The following is a 16312-nucleotide window of genomic DNA, read 5'->3' as shown; positions in this document are numbered from 1 at the left end:
TATTACGTATTGCTATTATCAGTGGTAGTTAGCTGTATGGACGGTGGCTCATCAGTGGTAGTTAGCTGTAGGGACGGTGGTCATTATCAGTGGTAGTTAGCTGTAGGGAGGGTGGTAATTATCGTGGTAGTTAGCTGTAGGACGGTGGTCATCATCAGTAGTTAGCTGTAGGGACGGTGTCATTATCAGTGTAGTTAGTTGTAGGGACGGTGGTCATCATCAGTGGTAGTTGGCTGTGGACGGTGGTTACACAGTGGTAGTTAGCTGTGGGGTGGTTTTGTGGTGTTGTTGGGACGGTGGTCACATCAGTGGTAGTTAGCTGTGGGACGGTGGTCATCATCAGTGGTAGTTAGCTGTAGGGATGGTGAATATCAGTGGTGTTGTGGACGGTGGTTATTGTCAGTGTAGTTAGCTGTAGGACGGTGGTCATTATCAGTGGTAGTTAGCTGTAGGGACGGTGGTCATCATCAGTGGTAGTTAGCTGTAGGGACGGGGTGGTCATCATCAGTGGTAGTTAGCTGTGGGGACGGTGGTCATCATCAGTGGTAGTTAGCTGTAGGGACGGTGGAATAAATGATTAGCGATTAGTGAACAATAACCCAACTATGAAACTAACACCTCCATCGTTACAGGTGAAGTTATCCCCAGGGAAGGGTAAGGCCCAGGGATGAAGATCTTCACCGCTTCCATTCCTCACAGCTGGCTTAATGTCAGTCATCACAGGCTACACTCAGTCTGGATCAGCCGACGTTGTGTACTTGGTAACTGTCAAGGGGGCCCGGAAACCTAAGACCCATGGTGAGTTCTTATTGGTCGATGTTGTATAGAACGTACAATTGTATTATAGTTTTGTGGATCACCTGAACATTACCCCCACCATAGTTTCAGGTTAGGTTAAACTTGGTAAAGTTCAGTGAGCACTTTGAGGGTTAACTTACAGGTGAGCACTTGGGGTTAATCTACAGGTGAGCACTTTGGGGTTAATCTACAGGAGCACTTGGGGTTAATCACAGGTGAGCACCTGGGGGTTGATCTACAGGTGAGCACTTGGGGGTTAATCTTCAGGTGAGCAATTTGGGGTTAATCTCAGGTGAGCACTTGGGGTTAATCTAGGTGAGCACTTTGGGGTTAATCTACAGGTGAGCACTTGGGGTACTTCAGGTGAGCACTTGGGGTTAATCTTCAGGTGAGCACTTGGGGTAATTTCAGTGAGCACTTGGGGTTAATCTACAGGTGAGCACTTGGGGTTAATCTTCAGGTGAGCACTTGAGGGTTAATCTTCAGGTGAGTACTTGGGGTTAATTGTGAGCAATTTGGGGGTTATCTTCAGGTGAGCACTTGGGGGTTAATCTACAGGTGAGCACTTGGGGGTTAATCTGCAGGAGCACTTGGGGTTACTTCAGGTGAGCACTTTGGGGTTAATCTTCAGGTGAGCACTTGGGGGTTAATCTTCAGGTGAGCACTTGGGGGTTAATCTACAGGTAAGCACTTGGGGGTTAATCTTCAGGTGAGCACTTGTGTTTCTATAGAGTATTCAAAGGATTCTGGTTGATTCTATAGAGTTTTTAATGGATTCTGATTGACTTAGATAAGGGATTTAGACATGATTTCTGATTCCCTTTCTTCCAGTTCTCGTCTTTGCCGCCAAATTATGACAGCGTTTACCTCAAGTTGTCTCGGCGTGGAGCCCGCGTCTTGGCCCTCGGAAGGAAGGAGTTGGGGAGACGACGCAGAAGTAAGTCGCCTCGCTCTCCTCCTTGACCTACCCTTGGCTCTCCCTCCTCCTTGACCTACCCTGGCTCTCTCCCTCCTTGATCTACTCCCTGGCTCTCTCCTCCTTGACCTACCCCTGGCTCTCTCCTCTCCTCCTGGACCTACCCCTGCCTCCTCTCCTCCTTGACCTACCCCTGGCTCTCCCTCCTCCTGACCTACCCCTGGCTCTCTCTCCTCCCTTGACCTACCCTGGCTTACTCCTCTCCCCTCCTTGACCTACCCCTGGCTCTCCTCTCCTTGACCTACCCCTGGCTCTCTCCCTCCTTGACGTACCCCTGGCTCTCTCCTCTCCTCCTGACCTACCCCTGGCTTACTCCTCCTCCTTGACCTACCCCTGGCTCTCTCCTCTCCTCCTTGACCTACCCCTGGCTCTCCCTCCTCCTTGATGTACCCTGGCTCCCTCTCCCTCCTTGACCTACCCCTGGCTTACTCCTCTCCTCCTTGACCTACCCCTGGCTCTCTCCTCTCCTCCTTGACCTACCCCTGGCTTACCCTCTCCCCTGACCCACCCCTGGCTCCCTCCTCTCCTCCTTGACCTACCCCTGGCTCTCTCTCCTCCTCCTTGACCCACCCCTGGCTCTCTCTCCTCTCCTCCTTGATCTACCCTGCCTCCCTCTCCCTCTCCCTCCTTGACCTACCCCTGGCTCTCTCCTCTCCTCCTTGACCTACCCCTGGCTCTCTCCTCTCCTCCTTGACCTACCTCTGGCTCCTCCCGTCCACAGTGTCATCTACCGACAGTAACTTACAAACACTCGTTCTCCCGTAGGTGCGGGAGACGACGCCATGACAGCCTCGAATGTGACCTGACCTTTGCTGGATTCATGATCATATCTTGTCCACTGAAGAGAGATTCCAAAGAGGTCATCAAGGAGATTCTACAAAGTTCACATGCTGTAGGTAACACTAGGGGTTGTGTTAGTGATATAGAAAGAGAGTTAGTTCACATGCTGTACATAACACACACACACACGGGGAAATATAACATATGAAGGCTTGGGACTAGTTTAATTAACAGCCCAGGTGGTGAGAGAGCCATTTGTATGGGAACACACACACACACACACACACACACACACACACACACACACACACACACACACACACACACACACACACACACACACACACAGACAGACACACAAGACAGACAGGATAATAAATGTAAGATCTTAATATCTCTGTATGTCCCCAGGCTGTCATGATTACAGGAGATAACTCGCTGACAGCCTGCCACGTGCAAGGAATTAAGATTCACTCAGAAGAAAACGACTTTAATACTTCAGGTGAGTGATTATTGATTTATGCCGTTTCCTCGTTAAGGGGTCACTCTACAGGATGTGTCATAAGTCGTATACTGTTGGATAATTGTTTGTTCTGTACAGGGTGTGTCATAAGTCATACACCATAGGGTAATTGAGTGTATGTGTGTGTGTGTGTGTGTGTGTGTGTGTGTGTGTGTGTGTGTGTGTTAGTTACACCTACAGTAAGTACAAATAAGGAGGAGATGTACAGTACAGTATTTATATTATCAGAAAGTTATTGATTAAATTCTGCCATTTTTATATTCTTTGTCACACGACACACACACACACACACACACACACACACCACAGCACACACACACACACACACACACACACACACACACACACACACACACACACACACACACACACACACACACACATCACCATAATGTCTCCTCAGCACACTATACATTATTGACATCGTTTATTACTGTCTCCTCACACAGAACTACGGAGACGATACTTGGGCTGGGAGTATATCGAGAGCACCAAGATCTCCTGCCCTCGCCAACAGTCAAAGGAGGTGTTGGCGGATTTCTTCAGAACGCATGTACTTTTGCATCACAGGAGAGGTGAGTCTTGTCCTTCAGTAAAATAATGTTGTTTTGTTCTCTATAGCTGTCTTGTGTCACTTATGAGTAAGATACACACACACACACACACACACACACACACACACACCATGGGGAAATATAACAGATGAAGGCTTGGGACTAGTTTACTTAACAGCCCAGGTGGTGAGAGAGCCATCTGTACCGGAACACACACACACACACCCAACTCACTTACATATAAATAATAAACCATACATAGACTACACAAGCATCTTAAACCGACTCTAAACCACTAAATTACTATTCATAACTAAATAAACCAGTTACATACCATACAAGCTGCTGGGTTATAGGAGTAAGGGAAGGACTGGAGAAGAGAACGAGGTGGTTGTGGTATTAATTAGGGTCTTTATGGGTTATCTGAACATTAGCCTCCCTCCCCCAACCCAGAGTAGTTTCAGGGTGATTAACCTTGCGGGTGTGAGAGGGGTGGGGAGAATCTTCACGTGATCCACAAAGGCTAAAATCTCCAGTGAAATACGCCATTCGTGGTCTACTTACCTAATACCGGTGGAAAATATCGTTTCGTGTCAATATCCGTGAATATTTTATCTAATAATTCTATATGAATTTTTTCCCTTAGGGTCTTTCGTGGTTAAAAGTCACGCATCCGAAATTCTTCTGGAGTATCCTGCCCTACGTGAAGGTGTTCGAGACGCGTGGCTCCCAAACAAAAGGAGTTCGTGATCACGGCCTATAAGAGTCTTGGCTACACTGCCCTCATGTGTGGCGATGGGACAAATGACGTCGGCGCTTTAAAACACGCACAGTGCGGTGAGTTGTGGTGGCTGCTTGGGCCTACCTGATGATTAGACACCCCTAGTTTATTTTACCTGATTAGACACCCCTAGTTTATTTTACCTGATTAGACACCCTAGTTTATTTTACCTGATTAGACACCCCTAGTTTATTTTACCTGATTAGACACCTTAGTTTATTTTACCTGATTAGACACCTTAGTTTATTTTACCTGATTAGACACCCTTAGTTTATTTTACCTGATTAGACACCCCTAGTTTTATTTTTACCTGATTAGACACCTTCTAGTTTATTTTACCTGATTAGACACCCTTAGTTTATTTTACCTGATTAGACACCTCTAGTTTATTTTTACCTGGATAGACACTCTAGTTTATTTTACCTGATTAGACAACTTTTAGTTTATTTTACCTGATTAGACACCTCTAGTTTATTTTACCTGATTAGACACCCCTAGTTTATTTTACCTGATTAGACACCCTAGTTTATTTTACCTGATTAGACAATCTAGTTTATTTTCCTTGATTAGACACTCCTAGTTTATTTTTACCTGATTAGACACTCCTAGTTTATTTTACCTGATTAGACACCCCTAGTTTATTTTACCTGATTAGACACCTTTAGTTTATTTACCTGATTAGACACTCCTAGTTTATTTTACCTGATTAGACACCTTTAGTTTATTTTACCTGATTAGACACTCTAGTTTATTTTACCTGATTAGACACCTGTTTATTTTACCTGATTAGACACTCCTAGTTTATTTTACCTGATTAGACACTCCTAGTTTATTTTACCTGATTAGACACCTTTAGTTTATTTTTACCTGATTAGACACTCCTAGTTTATTTTACCTGATTAGACACCTTTAGTTTTATCTTTTACCTGATTAGACACTCTGGCTCTATTTTACCTGATTAGACACCCTAGTTTTATTTTGCCTGATTAGACACCTTTAGTTTATTTTTTACCTGATTAGACACCCCTAGCTTTATTTTACCTGGGATTAGACACCCCAGTTTATTTTACCTTGATTAGCAACCTTTAGTTTGCTTCATCGATTAGACACACTTTTTAGTTTATTTACCTGATTAGACAACTCTAGTTTATTTACCTGATTAGACACCTCCTAGTTTATTTTACCTGATTAGACACTTTTAGTTTATTTTACCTGATTTAGACACTTTTAGCTGGTTTTACCTGATTAGACACTCACTAGTTTATTTTAATTGATTAGACACTCTTAGTTTATTTTTGACCTGATTAGACACTTTAGTTTATTTTTTACCTGATTAGACACTTCCTAGTTTATTTACCTGGATTAGACACCTAGTTTATTTTACCTGATTAGACACTTAGTTTATTTTACCTGATTAGACACTCTAGCTTCTTATTTTACCTGGATTAGACACCTTTATTTATTTTACCTGATTAGACACTCTTAGTTTATTCTTTTACCTGATTAGACACCTTTAGTTTATTTTACCTGACTAGACAACCCCCAGCTTCCATTTTGTCTGACTAGACACCTTAGCCCATTCCAACTGACTTCAGACAACCTTTGGGCTTCCATTCAATCTGACTAGACACCTTAGCCCATCAACTGACCAGACACCCCAGCCCATCTTTAACTGACTACAACCCAGCCCATCTAACCTGACTGATCCCCTAGCCCATTTCAATCTGACTGCATCAACCCCAGCCCATCTACTGACTACAACCCAGCCCATCTTCAACTGATCAACCCCAGCCCATCTTTTAACTGACTGCACCCTTAGCTCTTATCTTTCACGATCACATCCCCAGCTCCATTCTTTCTGATCAGACACCTAGCCCATTTTCACCTGATCAGACAACTTAGCTCATCTTTTCACCTGATATTAGACACCTTTAGTTTATTTTTCCTGATTAGACACTTTTAGTTTATTTACCTGATTAGACACCTCTAGCTTTTTTTACCTGATTAGACACTCTCTTAGCTTATTTTACCTGATTAGACACTCTTCTTTAGTTTATTTCACCTGACTACACCTTAGCTTCATTTACCTGATTAGACACCCTTAGCTTCTATTTCTCTTACCTGATTAGACACCTTTTAGTTTATTTCCAATCTTTGATTAGACACCTCTAGCTTCATTCTTGACCAGATCAACCCCAGCTTCCATTCTTCACCTGACTGGGACAACTCTAGCCCATTCCACACCTGATCAGACACCCTTTAGCCTATTTCCACCTGATCAGACACCCTAGCTTCATTTCACCTGATTAGGACACCCCAGCTTCCATTCTTTTACCTGACTGTTAACACCCCAGCCTATTTTACCTGGATTAGACACCCTTTAGCTTCATTCTTAACCTGACTAGACACCTATTTATTTACCTGATTAATAATCTTTAGCTTATTTCCACCTGACTAGGACAACTCTAGCTCATTCTTTACCCTGATTAGACACCCCAGCCTCATCTTTTAATCTGACTAGACAACCCCTAGCCTATCTTCACCTGACTTCAGACACCCTAGCCCATCTTAAATCTCGATCACAACCCAGCCCATTCCACCTGATTGTGACACCTTAGCCCATTCAATCTGACTGGACAACTCCCAGCCTATTCCTACTGATCAGACAACCCCAGCCCATTTTCACCCGACTGACACCCCCAGCCCATTCACTTGACTGGTGACAACCTTAGCCCATTCTTAATCTGACTGCATCAACTCAGCCATTCAGACTGACCTTCAGTCCATTTAATCTGATTGACACCCTTAGCTTCATTTCCCCTGATTTTAGACACCCAGCCCATTCCAATCTGACTACACCCCTAGCCTTCTCTAATCTGACTGACAACCAGCCATACGACAACCCAGCCCATTCCACCTGATCAGACAACTCCGGCTCCATTCCCACCCTGACTGAGACAACTCCCAGCCCATTCCACCCGACCAGACACCCAGCTCCATTCTAACTGGACTGAGACCCCAGCCCATTCTACCTGATCAGACCCCCTAGCCCACTTTCAACTGATTCAGACAACCCTAGCCCACTTTAACTGACTGTCAACCCCAGCCCATTCCACCCTGACTGTGACCAACCTCAGCTCCATCTTTGACCCGACTCGCATCCTTAGCCCATCTTACCGACTAACCCCAGGCCCATTCACTGATCAGACCACCAGCCTATTTATTAGACACCTCAGTTTATTTACCTGATTAGACACCTTTTAGTTTATTTACCTGATTAGGCCACCTTTAGTTTATTTAATGGATTAGACACCCTAGTTTATTTTACTCTGATTTAGACACCCCTTTAGTTTATTTTACCTGATTAGACACACTTTCAGTTTATTTTACCTGATTAGACACCTTTAGTTTATTTACCTGATTAGACAATTACTAGTTTATTTTACCTGATTAGCTAATTTTAGCTTATTTTACCTGATTAGACACTCTCAGCTTATTTTACCTGATTAGACACCTTAGTTTGTTTAATTAGATTAGACACCTTTAGTTTATTTTACCTGATTAGACACTCTTTAGTTTATTTACCTGATTAGACACTTTTAGTTTATTTTTCTACTTGATTAGACACTTTTTAGTTTATTTTTACCTGATTAGACAATTTTAGTTTATTTTATTTGATTAGACACCTTTTTAGTTTATTTTACCTGATTTTGCACACCTTTAGTTTATTTTACCTGATTAGACACCTTCCTTAGTTTATTTACCTTATTTGTACACCTTGTTTATTTCTTCTACTGATTATTACCTTTTAAAGGCTTATTTTACCTGATTAGACACTCTTAGCTTTATTTTACCTGATTAGATACCTTTAGTTTATTTCAAATTTACTAGACACCTTTAGTACATTTATTTTACCTGGATTAGACACCTTAGTTTATTTTACCTGATTAGACACCTTAGTTTATTTTACCTGGATTAGACACCTTTAGTTTATTTTTACCTGATTAGACACCTTTTAGTTTATTTTACTTGATTAGACACACTTTAGTTTATTTTAATGACAGACACTTTTAGTTTATTTTACCTGATTAGACACTTTTTAGTTTATTTTTACCTGATTAGACACTCCTAGTTTATTTTACTCTGATTAGACACTCTTTAGTTTATTTACCTGATTAGACACCTTTAGTTTATTTTACCTGATTAGACACCTTTAGTTTATTTTACCAGATTAGACACCTTTTAGTTTATTTTACTCATGGATTAGACACTTTTTAGTTTATTTACCTGGATTAGACACTCTTTAGTTTATTTTACTCTGATTAGACACTCCCTAGTTTATTTTACCTGATTAGACACCTTTAGTTTATTTTACCTGATTAGACACCTTTAGTTTATTTTACCTGATTAGACACCTTTTAGTTTATTTACCTGATTAGACACCTTTTAGTTTATTTACCTGATTAGACACCTTTAGTTTATCTTTTACCTGGATTAGACACCCTAGTTTATTCTTTTTACCTGGATTAGACACCACTCAGCTTCCATTTTACCTGACACACCCTAGCTTCCATCTTAATCTGACTAGACAACCCTAGCCTATTCTTTTAACGGATTAGACAACTCCAGTCTATCTTTAATCTGACTAGGACACCACCAGCCTATTCTTTTACCCCTGACTAGACACCCCTAGCCCATTCTTTAATCTGACTAGACAACTCTAGCCTATTCTTTTAATCTGACTAGACAACTCTAGCCTATTCCCACCTGACTAGACTCTAGCCTATCTTTAATTCGACTAGACACCCTTAGCCTATCTTTACCTGATTAGACACCCTTTAGCTTTATTTCACCTGATCAGACAATTTCTAGTTTATTTACCTGATTAGACAATTTCAGTTTATTTTACCTGATTAGACACTCTTTTAGTTTATTTTTACTGATTAGACACCTTTTTAGTTTATTTTTAATGATTAGACACTCTTTTAGTTTATTTTTACCTGATTAGACACTCTTTAGTTTATTTTACCTGATTAGAGACACCTTAGTTTATTTTTACCTGATTAGACACCTTTTAGTTTATTTTTACCTGATTAGACACCTTTTAGTTTATTTACCTGGATTAGACACTCCCTAGTTTATTTTTACCTGATTAGACACCTTTAGTTTATTTACCTGATTAGACACCTTTTAGTTTATTTTACCTGATTAGACACTCTTTTAGTTTATTTTACCTGATTAGACACCTTTAGTTTATTTTACTCTGATTAGACACCCCTAGTTTATTTTAATTTTATTAGACACCTTTAGTTTATTTTTTACCTGATTAGACACCTTTTAGTTTATTTTACCTGATTAGACACCTTTTTAGTTTATTTTACCTGATTAGACACCTTTTTAGTTTATTTACCTGATTAGACACCTTTTTAGTTTATTTTTACCTGATTAGACACCTTAGTTTATTTTTACCTGATTAGACACTTCTTAGTTTATTTTACCTGATTAGACACCCTTAGTTTATTTTTATCTGATTAGACACTTTAGTTTATTTTACCTGATTAGACACTTTCTAGTTTATTTTACCTGATTAGACACACTTTTAGTTTATTTTACCTTGATTAGACACCCCTAGTTTATTTTTTACTCTGATTAGACACTCTTTTAGTTTATTTTACCTGATTAGACACTCTTTAGTTTATTTTTACCTGGGATTAGACACACCCTAGTTTATTTTAATTTGATTAGACACCCTTTAGTTTATTTTATCTGATTAGACACCCTTATTTATTTTACCTGATTAGACACCTCTAGCTTCTATTCTTTTACCTGATTAGACACTCCTTAGTTTATTCTTTTAATTGATTGTGACAACTCTAGCTTCATTTTACCCGATCAGGACACCTTTAGCCTATTCTTTTTTAATTCGATTGCATCAATCTTTTAGCCTATCTTTTAATTCCTGATCAGACAACCCCTAGCCTATTCCAATTCCTGATCAGACAACCTTAGCTCTATTTTGCATCCGATCAGACAACTCTTGTCTATCTTTTGCACCTGACTAGACAACTCTAGCTTATCTTTTACCCGACCACTTCAATCTTTAGCCTTCATTCCACCCGACCAGACAACCTTCAGCCTATTCTTGATCTTGATCAGACACTCTGTTTATTTTACCTGATTAGACACCTCATTTTTATTTTTTACCTGATTAGACACCTTTTAGTTTATTTTACCTGATTAGACACCTTAGTTTATTTTACCTGATTAGACACCCCTAGTTTATTTTACCTGATTACACCTCAGTTTATTTTATCTGATTAGACACCTAGTTTATTTTACCTGATTAGACACTCTCAGCTTATTTTTACCTGATTAGACACCTCAGTTTATTTTACCTGATTAGACACTCTAGTTTATTTACCTGATTAGACACCTTAGTTTATTTACCTTGATAAGACACCTTTTAGTTTATTTTACCTGATTAGACACCCCTAGTTTATTTTTAATTGATTAGACACTCTAGTTTATTTTACCTGATTAGACACCCTTTTAGCTTATTTTTACCTGATTAGACACCCCTAGTTTATTTCACCTGAAGATTTGACACCATATTGCTACCTATAAAAGGTTAGGTTAGGTAAGATTAAGTTGGGTTAGGTTAGGTTTCTGTCATCCAATCAGGCTTGTTGCTATAACCATATACACTAAAGTTTACTATTTTTCCCCCCAGGTGTGGCCATATTGTCGAATGCTCCCCACCGGCCGCCCCGAGAAGAAACGAGCGACGACCCGGCCAACAACATGTCCCTGGCCATGTCGGAGAAATTGGAAAGTGCGAAGAAATTGGCCAGAAGAGTCGAGAAACAGAAGGCTCAGACCCCTTCAGCAGGGCCCAACCAGCCAAGACTGACACCCCAACAGGTAGGTTTAGGGTGAGCTGGGTTAGGTTAGGCTAGTTAGAGTAGGTTAGGGTTAGGATTAGGTTGGGGAGGGGTGGGATTGGTTAGATTAGGGTGGGTGGGTTTAGTGTATTGCTAGATTAGGTGGGGTGGGTTAGGTGATTGGTTAGATTAGGGTGGGTGGGTTAGGTTAGGTGGGATTGGTTAGATTAGGTGTGTGGGTTAGGATTAGTTGGGATTGGTTAGATTAGGTGTGGGTTAGGTTAGGTTACATAAGGCTAAATTTGGTTAGGTTAGGTTATAAAGTGACATTAACCACATGTTAATATTTCCAGGAACAAATGGTTAAAGCACAAGCACAGCTACAGAAATTACTACAGGAATTAGAGGAGGAGAATAATCCTGTAGTGAAACTGGGCGACGCCTCTATTGCTGCTCCCTTCACCTCCAAGCTTTCCTCTATACAGTGTGGTGAGTGGTGGTACAGTGTGGTGGTCTTCTCTCTCTCTCTTACAGTGTCTCACAAAACCAAAAATACGAAGATTGAAAACTAAACTCAAACTACCTTACAGTGTGTCACAAAATAAATCAATACAAAAAAAGATTGAGAAATATAACTCTCTCTCTCCTCTCGCTCACTCTCTCGCTCACTCTCTCTTACAGTATGCCACATCATCAAGCAGGGGAGGTGTACGCTGGTCACGACTCTACAGATGTTTAAGATACTGGCCCTCAATGCTCTGATTCTCGCCTACTCCCAGTCAGTTCTCTACCTGGATGGCATCAAGTTCTCCGATTATCAGGCCACGCTCCAGGGTCTATTGCTAGCTGCCTGTTTTCTCTTTATTTCCAGATCGAAGGTAATGTAGTGTTTGTTAATTGTTGGTTTACTGTGATTGTTGGTTTACTCTCTGATTGTTGGTTTACACTCTGATTGTTGGTTTACTCTCTGATTGTTGGTTTACACGCTGACTGCAATGTCTCAATGTCTTAACCTAACCTATTGTACCCTGAACTAACCTAATTTATCAAATCTAACCAGACCCAACCCAACCCAACCTAACCCAACCTAACCTAAATTATTATGTTAAAAAGAACACTAAAATAGCTTCCATTATTACAGCCACTGAAGGTCCTTAGTAAAGAACGCCCGCTGCCCAATATATTCAATGTTTACACCGTGATGACAGTGTGTACAGTTTGCCGTTCACTTCACCTGCCTCGTCTTCCTCGTCAAGCAGGCCAACGAGTGGTCACCGCCTGTAAGCTAACCCGGCCAAATAAGTTAACCTGGCCAAATAAGTTCCGAGTTGTGTTCTTGTGTGATTCTGTACAGGGTGTGTCATAGGTCCCTTCTGTACTGGGTGTGTCATAGATCCCTTCTGTACAGGGTGTGTCATAGGTCCCTTCTGTACAGGGTGTGTCATAGGTCCCTTCTGTACTGGGTGTGTCACAGGTCCCTTCTGTACAGGGTGTGTCACAGGTCCCTTCTGTACAGGGTGTGTCATAGGGTCCCTTCTGTACAGGGTGTGTCACAGGTCCCTTCTGTACAGGGTGTGTCATAGGTCCCTTCTGTACTGGGTGTGTCATAGATCCCTTCTGTACAGGGTGTGTCATAGATCCCTTCTGTACAGGGTGTGTCATAGGTCCCTTCTGTACTGGGTGTGTCTCCCTTCTGTACAGGGTGTGTCACAGGTCCCTTCTGTACAGGGTGTGTCCTTCTGTACTGGTGTGTCCCTTCTGTACAGGGTGTGTCACCCTTCTCCCTTCTGTACAGGGTGTGTCATAGGTCCCTTCTGTACAGGGTGTGTCCCTTCTGTACAGGGTGTGTCATAGGTCCCTTCTGTACTGGGTGTGTCCCCTTCTGTACAGGGTGTGTCATAGATCCCTTCTGTACAGGGTGTGTCATAGATCTCTTCTGTACAGGGTGTGTCATAGGTCCCTTCTGTACTGGGTGTGTCATAGGTCCCTTCTGTACTGGGTGTGTCATAGATCCCTTCTGTACAGGGTGTGTCATAGATCCCTTCTGTACAGGTGTGTCATAGATCTCTTCTGTACAGGGTGTGTCATAGATCCCTTCTGTACAGGGTGTGTCATAGGTCCTATCTGTACAGGGTGTGTCATAGATCCCTTCTGTACAGGGTGTGTCATAGGTCCTATCTGTACAGGGTGTGTCATAGGTCCTATCTGTACAGGGTGTGTCATAGGTCCCTTCTGTACAGGGTGTGTCATAGGTCCCTTCTGTACAGGGTGTGTCATAGGTCCCTTCTGTACAGGGTGTGTCATAGGTCCCTGTACAGGGTGTGTCATAGGTCCTTCTGTACAGGGTGTGTCATAGGTCCCTTCTGTACAGGGTGTGTCATAGGTCCCTTCTGTACAGGGTGTGTCATAGGTCCCTTCTGTACAGGGTGTGTCATAGGTCCCTTCTGTACAGGGTGTGTCATAGGTCCCTTCTGTACAGGGTGTGTCATAGGTCCTATCTGTACAGGGTGTCATAGGTCATATACCATAATAAAACTGCCTCTACAGTACAGGGTGTTTCATAAGTCATAAACCCAAGTCCAATATTAATGCAACTCGTTCTAATTTTCAGAGAGAAGTTCGTCGACTTGGACAAGGAGTTTGAGCCCAGTTTATTGAACAGTACCGTCTATGTTATCTCTATGACGCTGCAAATTTCGACGTTTGCCATTAATTACCGGGTGAGTTTAATTCCTCTACTCTGGGGTTGATGGTGAGGTTAAGTCACGTCGCGTTGTACCCTTGTGACGGCCGAGAACTTGTGTACGTTGTTTTGAGGTTAGGTTAGGTTTGGGTTGGTTAAGTTAAGGTTAGGTTAGATTAGGTCAGGTCAGGTTAGGTTAAGTTTGATTTGATTAGGTTAGTTTTGGTTGAATTAGGTTACGATACGATAGCTTAGGCTACGTTGGATTAGGGTAGACTAGGTTTGGTTTGGTTAAGTTGGGTTAGATTAGGTTAAACTAGGTCACATATCGACCACAAATAATCCCTCTCTTCTCCCGCTATAAAACAGGGCCACCCATTCATGGAAAGCTTACTGGAAAACAAGGCTCTGCTCTACAGCTTGATGGGGTCAGGAGGGGTCGTGCTGGCTCTCTCTTTGGGGGTCATTCCAGAGTTCGCGGAGCAGTTTGAGATTGTGGATTTCCCGTCGGAGGTAACGTGGGCTCTCTCTCTCTCTCTCTCTCATATATCTGTACATTATCCGTCTGTCTGTCTATATATATGTTCTAGTCCCTGTTTGCATGTCTGTCTTAGCTATTTAATAATTCAGGTGAAATAATCTATGGGGTCTAATCATCAAGTGAAAAACATATGGGGGCTAAAGATGATTCACAATACGATGATTTCTAATACTTTTTCTCTCCCCCCGCCCACAGTACCGGTTCATGCTGGTTAAAGTCCTCGTTGCCGACTTCGCGCTCTCTCTCATCGTTGACCGGGTGTGCTTGTTCCTGTTCGGGGAAGGCAGACTCCCCACACAACTCAAGAGGTGCCCGGCGTAAGGGGAAGTTTCGTTCCATTTTCAGAGTTCGCCTGTTATCACGTGTGGGGGGGGGGGTAGCCGTCGGCCCAGCTCACCGGCGACTGTACCCAGAACGTCGACCCCGGGGTAACGAAGAACCCTGGGGGGGGGAGGGAGGATGCCAGATATACCACTGACGTCGACCCCAGAGTACATGGTGACTGTACCAAGAACGTCGACCACTGAGTACCGGGTGACTGTACCAAGAACGTCGACCACTGAGTACCGGGTGACTGTACCAAGACCGTCGACCCCAGAGTACCGAAGAACCCTAGAGGGGGGGGGGGTGGAGGGTGACGTCAGATTGGCCGCTCCGCCGCATCAAAAACTAGTGACTGTTATCCATGCCGGGTCCTCCCTCTTGACAGCTCGCCCCCTTACACACACAACCAACCCCTCATCCACACATTGTAAAGTAGAGAATGTTTTGGTAGTAAAAAAAAATATATATATACAAAACAATATATTCTGTGGTTTATTTAAATATTGTCTGTCTCTTATATTGAAAAGGTTTGGTTACAAGGAAGTAATTATTCATGGTTGGGGAAGGTGGAAAATCGAAAATGGATGACATTTGGCTTTAATTTGATATTATTTTGAAAAGCATATTGATTTATCTTAGTTGAAAAGGTTAAAAAAAAAGAAAAAATACAACAGGAATTTATGATATTGTTATTTGGAAAGCCCATTGAAATATCCTCATTGAAAACGGCCAAAAATTGAAAAGAATTCATTGATATTGTCTTATTTGGAAAAGACGCATTGAAATAAAGAAATATATTGGTTATTATTTGTATATATTACAGTATAGTATATATATATATCATGTGTAAAGCAACCTTTTAGTATTAAGATTAGTTTAATTCAAGTCCTTTTGTTAACTTAAGACTAGAGGAGGTGTGAAGTTAACAATGAATCTTTTGTTAGTAGATATTGAGACTTTTGCTGTGTGTGCGTTAATGTCTCTGTCTTTGTATGTGTGTGCGTTTCTGTCTCTGTTTGTGTGTGTTAATAATATGCATGTGTAGGTATACATTATATATTATTATTATTATTATTATTACAGTATGTATGTAAGTATGCATGGAGATATATTTATATATGTGTCTTAACCCCAAAACCAACATCGTAACCAATTTTGAATTCCCGTAAGGATTCCACCAATGAGAAAGGGGGCCCTGAGTTTGGCTGGGCCGAGATGTACGCTATCTTGCCTCTTGTGTGATACAGTATTGATATTTGTACACACACACACACACACACACACACACACACACACACACACAGAGAGAGAGAGAGACACACACTCACTTTACTGTACCCCTCTGAGACGACCCTACTAAGTCTCTGTCTCTCTCTCTCTCTCTTTCTCAAAATAACCAATATAATGTACATATTAGATTGTTATTTATTTAGAAAACTTTTATACCACTATTTAGATGCAGCCTCAGAGC

The 16312-nt window shown here is 41.7% G+C and overlaps 1 protein-coding gene across 1 annotated transcript; it reads left to right on the top strand.

Annotated features, from left to right (window-relative positions):
* Positions 1–707: 707 nt before the first annotated feature.
* LOC121866210 (endoplasmic reticulum transmembrane helix translocase-like) lies at positions 708–15324 on the top strand. Its single transcript, XM_042365816.1, is given in 17 exon segments — positions 708–798; positions 1114–1139; positions 1630–1739; positions 2540–2666; positions 2966–3009; positions 3011–3056; positions 3527–3652; positions 4278–4346; positions 4348–4468; positions 11143–11333; positions 11647–11782; positions 11975–12171; positions 12435–12502; positions 12504–12572; positions 13902–14013; positions 14346–14489; positions 14713–15324. Coding segments are annotated over 17 exon segments (1803 nt in total). The 3' UTR covers positions 14839–15324.
* Positions 15325–16312: the final 988 nt, after the last annotated feature.

The sequence above is a fragment of the Homarus americanus genome, unplaced genomic scaffold (genome assembly GCF_018991925.1).
Source record: "Homarus americanus isolate GMGI-L3 unplaced genomic scaffold, GMGI_Hamer_2.0 scaffold37774, whole genome shotgun sequence".
Classification (NCBI taxonomy): Eukaryota; Metazoa; Arthropoda; class Malacostraca; order Decapoda; family Nephropidae; genus Homarus; species Homarus americanus.
The sequence above is the reverse complement of the archived record's forward strand: the minus strand, read 5'-3'. Positions and strand labels throughout refer to the sequence as shown.